Here is a 7,516-nt window from a genome sequence, read left to right as displayed (position 1 = left end):
CCTCTGCTCACAGAGGCACCTGTATGTTTACGCATAAATACTGACCTCACGTTACGTGACGGAGGGATCTAAATGTCGTTAGCACTATGCGAATGAGGAAAAGGTCACCGAAGACTGCCGTGTCGATGGCTGATTTCGGATCAGATTCCCTTTTTGGTTTAGAAAGCGGTTGTTCTGGTGATGCTCACGGTAGAAGGGCAGCTAAACGCGGTTGAAGTTGTTCGCTCGCTTCACAACGGCGGCAGGCCTGTGGCACCTGACCAATCAGAGCAGATTGGGCTCTAAAACGGAACCTGTCAGACAGAGCGTGAAAAGAGGAGCTGCAGCAATGCGCAGTTTGAGAAAAATAATGCGTTTTCTGAACATTAAAGCACGTCAACCTATTCCTGTAGGCTATGAACCTGTCAGGGAGCAGGACGTGGGCTCTTTAAAGCCTGGGTAACCATAGCAACGGTCAAACCGAGCACAAACACACTGTAAAACCTTGATTTTGATTTCTTGGAGGTTATTGAAATGATCTCAAAAATATTAACAAATATTCCTTTAGAATCTGAGAGCAATAGAATATAAATTTACAGACGTGTATATTAAAAGCAGAATCAATCATTGCTCTGAACTAGAAAAGAAAAACAATATGGATGACTGGGTTAAAAACATGACAAAAAATAACCCACACTCTCAGAGGGAAACTAAGTGTAAATGAAGACACTGGGAATCTGTTCAGTTTTTATTTAAGAGAAACTACTCATTAAATACTGGATCATGTTTGAATGTAAATTTAATGGTGTAGATTCATCTCATAGGGGGGAAATGGCTGTTTTTTTTTAATCTAGTTTCATCTCTGTTTTATTTTGTATGTCACCGTTGCTGACAGTCCTTCTTATATAAATTATGTATCTGTATGAGATTTTTGGTTTGTGGGTTTTTTGAATTGTTTGTTTGCTTTTGTTATTTTCCACATTCTGGACTGTATATACTCGTCCAACACACTGTTTATGTTGGAGAAAGACACTTAATCTAAAATTGGTGATAAAAAGATTCTGTATTTCTTTCTGTAAATCCCATTGCACCCACAGCTGCGTTTCCATATCAGACAAAGAACGTGCTGCCAACATTCATTTTTTATTTTGTCTATTTGATTTATTTAGTGTTTTATTCACGTTTAATCGTTTTTCAATGTTAAAGTGAATGTGAATACTTCCTGCCGGCAGGTGTCGCTGTGTGAATTTAAAGCCGGGAGTTTCCGGCGGTGTCCGGTGTGATTGTGCCTCCGGGGTGGAAGGTGAGGGGTCCCGGTTTGAAACTGCGGACGGTCTCCGGTGGTGTTTTCGGTCTGAACGGAGCGGACCGGCGGGTTATAAAACGTGTTTACCTGTGACGGTGAGATTAAATCTCGTCCTGCAGCTTCAGGTAAAAACGTTGTTGGTGTCGGTTTCCCTCTGTTAGCATGCTAACAGGCTAGCCGGCGGTTCCAGTCAAACCGACCGTTACCTTTAATTAACACCGGACCCAAACGGCAGCCGGTTAGAGCCGGTTCGGACCGGGTTCTGAGCCCGTCTATACCAGGTTGGATCCGGTGCTGTGGCTGCAGTTTAACGGCTGCATATTGATCACACACCGACAGGTACACCTGGTCACCTGTGCACCTGGTCACCTGTTCAGCGGCCAGTCTCTATTAACAGCATTCACTCGTTCATATAAGACTTAATCGACTAATGAAGGGACTGAGTAAAATGTAAATAAAGTGATAATGAAAACTCAATGTTATTTCATCCTTCTTATTCTCACGGTGACAAGGTTTTGCTGCATAATATTTGTATTACATTCGAGCGTTAAAACTACGATTTACCGGTAGGTGCAGTGTGTGCTGGCAGCTGGTTTACTGCTCCTTGGTGTCTGAATATCTAGCTACTGATTACTCTGGGCCCGGCGGGGGCCCGGTGGGGGCCCGTCGGGGGCTGTCAGTGCCCGTAGCACTGAAACTTAGTTTGGTTTCTCAGCCTGCTGCTTCTTGTGGTTGGAAATAGAAGTTTCTGCCTTTACTCCATTTCCCCCATTTTAGCAAACCACAGAGAGACAGACAGACAGAAGGAGAGGGAGAGACAGACAGAGACGGAAGGAGAGGGAGAGACAGTTGGACAGAGAGAGAGAGAGACGAGGAGAGACAGAGACGGAAGGGGAGACGGAGAGAGGGACAAAGAGAGACAGACAGAGAGAGATGGGGAAAGAGACAGAAAGAGAGAGAGATGGAAGGGGAGAGACAGACAGAAAGAGAGAGAGACAGACAGAAGGAGAGGGAGAGACAGACAGAGACGGAAGGAGAGGGAGAGACAGATGGACAGAGAGAGAGAGACAGAAAGACAGACTGAGACAGAGAGAGAGAGAGAGGAGAGAGAGACGGAAGGGGAGACGGAGAGAGACAGACAGAGGGACAAAGAGAGACAGACAGAGACGGACAGAGAGAGATGGGGAAAGAGACAGAAAGAGAGAGATGGAAGGGGAGAGACAGACAGAAAGAGAGAGAGACAGAGAAAGACAAACAGACAGACGGAAGGAGAGAGAGACAGAGAGAGAGAGAGACGGAAGGGGAGAGAGAGACGGAAGGGGAGACAGAGAGACAGACAGACAGACAGAGAAAGAGAGACAGAGAGGGACAAAGAGAGACAGACAGAGACGGACAGAGAGAGATGGGGAAAGAGACAGAGAGAGAGAGATGGAAGGGGAGAGACAGACAGAAAGAGAGAGAGACAGAGAAAGACAAACAGACAGAGACGGAAAGAGAGAGAGTATCAAATACCAGACTGGATATTCCACGGTCTCTTGGCTAAACATGTCAATCCATATCTAAGAAAGTCAGGCTGATACTTCCAAAGCTTGTTGGCAGCTCAGGACTCTGTTGGAGCTGGTCCCGGCGCCTTGTGTTTGTCAGGTGATGGTGCTTCTGTCGGACTTTCAGGTGACCCACCTGGAGACACGAGCTGTCGTCCCGAGCCCTGAGCCGGAATAGTTTTTCTGAGGAGCCACCGCTCCATAACGGTCCCCCGCGGCGCTTAGCACAGACTGGCCATAGCTGCTCGGTTAAGCAGAAGCGCCAAAATGAAAGAGGTTTGTGTTTGTGTGTCCAATCAGAAACTCGTGTCCACGCACACCCAATCGAATCTAGTCTAAGGCAAATGATATCCCTGGTACAGCGATGTAATGTAAAAACCCTTCCCCAGTCTCAATGATCTTATCTTATTTTTAATGTTATTTCACTTTTTTCTCAAGTGGCAGCCTCCTGTCAGATCTGTGGACCACTGGGCTCAGAGAAGTTACAGTGATTTCCAGTTTTCTGACTTTTTTACAGCCAAAGTGATAAATGACATAAATAATCGTCTGATTAAACGATAATGAGTAATCGTTATTTGCAGCTCTGATATTCTGAGAGGGATTTCTGATGTGAACAAGAAAACCTATGAAATGCACGTAAATTATACGTCGGCACTGTAACTATTTGGATTTAATGACTTTGCCACACAATTAAATCTGCATTATAAAGTTTCAGCTCTGACATCGATTATAATTAACAAGTGTGTGTAACTGACTTCCACACAGATCATAGAAAGCAGCCTGACTGTTTTCGCACTGTGACGGTTAATCGATCAGCAGAAAATTCATCCTCAGCTGTTTAGATAATCAATGAAATCGTTTTTCTGCTGCTGTAGTTTGTCCAGTTCCACAGTTCTGGACCATCGTTCAGACAAAACAAGACATTTGAAGACGTCACCTTGGACTGTGGGAAATGTCGATTGGCATTTCCACTATTTTCTGATGTTTTATAAACGATCGATCATAAAATGATCGATGGCTTGATACCGAAAATAATCTTCAATTTAATTAATAATGAATGTATTGAATTATTTATGAATTGTTGCTGTGATCTATAGTAAACGTTAGTCTAATACACCATATCGCTCTAAAGCGTATTTAACCTGTTTTTGACCTCTTAGTGTGTGTGTGTGTGTGTGTGTGTGTGTTTTCTCAGTCTTACCTTCTGTAAACGTCTAAGAGTTGATTTAAAAAATCGATTATTCTTATTATTCCACCGTGTTGTGATCCGTCCTGACGCTCAGCTTCCCTCTGTCCTTTAGAGTCGTCCACTGTCTTCGCCGAGGTCCACCTGTCGTCATGGAGTCGGAGCTGCTGATCGGCTGGCAGCAGGAGAAGGCGGAGCTTAAACTGGAGGTGTGTCGTCTGCAGGAGGAGCTGGCAGAGAGCCGAGCAGAGAGAGAGGAGCTGGAGTCCAGGAGCAGAGCTCTGAACGACAGGGTGAGGAGGGGGAGGAGGAGGTCATGGGATTATCAGGGTGAGTCAAGGCATTACATCTCTCTCTCTCTCTCTCCCCAGCTGTGCCAGTCAGTGTGCCCCTCGCTCGCCCTCTCTATGCGTGCGGAGGGCGAGCAGAGGGAGTGGAGGAGGAGGGTGAGGGAGGGGAGAGAGAGGGAGGCCAGACAGGCTCTGCTCATCCACCGGCTGCAGAACAAGGTGAGACCCCAGACTGGGCTGTTTTAGCTTGAACGACTGACACAATTAATCGACCAACTAATTGATCAATCAACTAATGGCTTCGGCTCCAGTCACCGAGTAGAGTTTCAGCTGACACAGAGTTCGAGCTCATATTTACCTCCGTGTTAAATATGTAAATTCAACAAGTGAACGTACAGAAAAGAGGACAGATGTAAATGTCCTCCAACGCCTGGGAGGAGGTCCAGACTTTCCACGGACTCTGTCCTGGAAACTCTGCGACGTCTGTCCTTTGGTTTTTCTGATTATATCACTGTCACATAAAGGACTAGTGTTACCAGTGTGGTGTTGTACTGAGTGTGTTGTTGCTGCAGGTGGTGGAGTACAGAGACCGATGTCAGCGCTTGGAGCTTCAGCTGCAGGATGAACACACACAGCTGCTCAACACTGAGGTCAGGCCACAGCACTACAGCGGAACTACACCCCACTACTACACTACTACACCCCACTACTACACACTACTACACTACTACACTGTGCAGTAGTCCAGATGTTGTTGTACTGCATTTGTTCTGTTGTGTGTTTGTTGTGTAGTGGAGGATCCGAGATGAACATAGTGACTCTCTGGAGAGCGCCCTCATCAGGCTGGAGGAGGAACAGCAGAGGTGTGTGTTTGTGTCAGTGTGTCAGTGTGTGTGTGTGTGTGTGTGTGTGTGTGTGTTTGGTCAGTGTGTGTGTTTGGTCAGTCGGTGTGTGTGTGTGTGTGTTTGGTCAGTCGGTGTGTGTGTGTGTGTGTGTGTGTCAGTGTGTGTGTTTGGTCAGTGTGTGTGTGTGTGTGTGTGTGTGTGTGTGTGTGTGTGTTTGGTCAGTCGTGTGTGTGTGTGTGTGTGTGTGTTTGGTCAGTGTGTGTGTTTGGTCAGTCGGTGTGTGTGTGTGTGTGTGTGTGTGTGTGTGTGTGTGTGTTTGGTCAGTCGGTGTGTGTGTGTGTGTGTGTGTGTGTGTGTGTGTGTTTGGTCAGTCGGTGTGTGTGTGTGTGTGTGTGTGTGTGTGTGTGTGTTTGGTCAGTCGGTGTGTGTGTGTGTGTGTGTGTTTGGTCAGTCGGTGTGTGTGTGTGTGTGTGTTTGGTCAGTCGGTGTGTGTGTGTGTGTGTGTTTGGTCAGTCGGTGTGTGTGTGTGTGTGTGTGTGTGTGTGTGTGTGTGTGTGTGTGTGTGTGTGTGTGTGTGTTTGGTCAGTCGGTGTGTGTGTGTGTGTGTGTGTGTGTGTGTTTGGTCAGTCGGTGTGTGTGTGTGTGTGTGTGTGTTTGGTCAGTCGGTGTGTGTGTGTGTGTGTGTGTGTGTGTTTGGTCAGTGTGTGTGTGTGTGTGTGTGTGTGTGTGTTTGGTCAGTCGGTGTGTGTGTGTGTGTGTGTGTGTGTGTTTGGTCAGTCGGTGTGTGTGTGTGTGTGTGTGTGTGTGTGTGTGTGTGTGTGTGTGTGTGTGTGTGTGTGTGTGTGTGTGTGTGTGTGTTTGGTCAGTCGGTGTGTGTGTGTGTGTGTGTGTGTGTTTGGTCAGTCGGTGTGTGTGTGTGTGTGTGTGTGTGTGTGTGTGTGTGTGTGTGTTGTGTGTGTGTGTGTGTGTGTGTGTGTCAGTCTCACCTGTGTATGTCTCTCCAGGTCTGTTGGTCTGGTTGAGACCAACGCTCTCCTGCGAGATCAGCTTAGCCAATCAGAGCAGGCCAACCAGACTCTGAAGGAGGACCTCCAGAAGCTGACAGCTGATTGGACGACAGCTGTGGAGGAGGCGGAGCAGAGAGAGTCTGAATGGCTGAGAGAGAAGGAGGTCTGCATGTTTAACTCGTCTTGGAGTTCAATGAAAGTTTTTTTTTTTTTAATATATTATTATTTCTGGAAATAATGTGAATTTACTCCAGTACTGTACTTAGGTACAATTTTGAGGTACTTGTACTTTACTTTAGTTGGTTTTACTTTAAACTTCTACTTGTATTGAACCTTTTACAGCTCTACATGTATGTGACAGCTGCAGATACTTTACAGATGAAGAGTTTCCATACAAAACATGTGACAGGCTTTTAAAGTGAAATGTTTTGTTATAGATTCATCTACTATGTGAAATAATAAAATGAGTCCCTGCTTGACCAGTAAAATGCTGCTTACATACACAAGTCAGTGATAATCATCACAACATCCAATAGATAATATTCACTGGCCAGGATTTTAGAAATACTAATCTTGAGTATTGTGTGTGTACTGAGAGTCCCCTCAGCAGTACATGGCTTTAATTACTGGTAATTTGAGTTATTTTCAGTTTCAGACAGTTCAGTGATGTGTTGTGATTTAGATTTGATTTCTCCACATGAAGGGTTGAATGTTGTTTTAAATCATAAGTGTGGTGGAGAAAAGCTGACTAAGTTATATAGATCCATTAAGTGGTCTAGAAGTACTACCATTTAAATGTATTGTGTCTTGCAAAATACTCATCATGTTTACATTTGTCATTGTAGACTGGAAACTCCCCCTCGGTCACTGAACCCTCAAATATTACTTTGCAAATGTAAAGTACCTTTTGCTCCTAAAACACTTGTGTGTTTATTAATGCAGTAATTGTACTTGTAATGGAGTATTTTTGGTACTTTAAAGGATCTGAGTAGTTTTTTGATCAGATTTTCAGAAAATTTGACTGTTCTTCCTGTTTTTCTCTCTCTCTCTCTGTGTGTGTGTGTGTGTGTAGTGTCGGTCGGGTCATGTGGGTCAGCAGCAGGCTCGGTTGCTGTCTGTCTGGAGATCTGTAGTTTCTCTGAGACGACACTGTCACACCGTTAAAACCGCCGCCGACAGGTACGTAAAGGCGCAGTTCCCTCAAACTCCCACATTGTTTCTGCTCAGACGGTTTCAGCCTGACACCGACTCCCAACTGGACGCGATGCGGACGAGCGAGTGATCGAACATCAGACTGATTCAGGGTTTCCCCGTGAAGACGTCCAGATCCGCTCCGTGCGTCGGCGAACAGGCCGAGCG

General features: G+C 45.7%; 1 protein-coding gene across 1 annotated transcript in view; it reads left to right on the top strand.

Annotated features, from left to right (window-relative positions):
• The first annotated feature begins 1,273 nt into the window (after window positions 1–1,273).
• si:dkey-230p4.1 (trichohyalin) overlaps window positions 1,274–7,516 on the top strand; it is a 30,705-nt gene continuing 24,462 nt past the window's right edge. Inside the window, exons 1-7 of the mRNA XM_040148907.1 lie at window positions 1,274–1,410; window positions 4,131–4,308; window positions 4,387–4,524; window positions 4,878–4,955; window positions 5,098–5,168; window positions 6,155–6,320; window positions 7,230–7,336. Of these exons, the coding sequence (XP_040004841.1) occupies window positions 4,168–4,308; window positions 4,387–4,524; window positions 4,878–4,955; window positions 5,098–5,168; window positions 6,155–6,320; window positions 7,230–7,336 (701 nt within the window). The 5' untranslated portion in view covers window positions 1,274–1,410; window positions 4,131–4,167. The remainder of the gene's footprint in view (window positions 1,411–4,130; window positions 4,309–4,386; window positions 4,525–4,877; window positions 4,956–5,097; window positions 5,169–6,154; window positions 6,321–7,229; window positions 7,337–7,516) is intronic.

This window comes from Xiphias gladius, chromosome 16 (assembly GCF_016859285.1).
Source record: "Xiphias gladius isolate SHS-SW01 ecotype Sanya breed wild chromosome 16, ASM1685928v1, whole genome shotgun sequence".
Classification (NCBI taxonomy): Eukaryota; Metazoa; Chordata; class Actinopteri; order Istiophoriformes; family Xiphiidae; genus Xiphias; species Xiphias gladius.
This window is presented reverse-complemented; position numbering and strand designations above follow the sequence as displayed.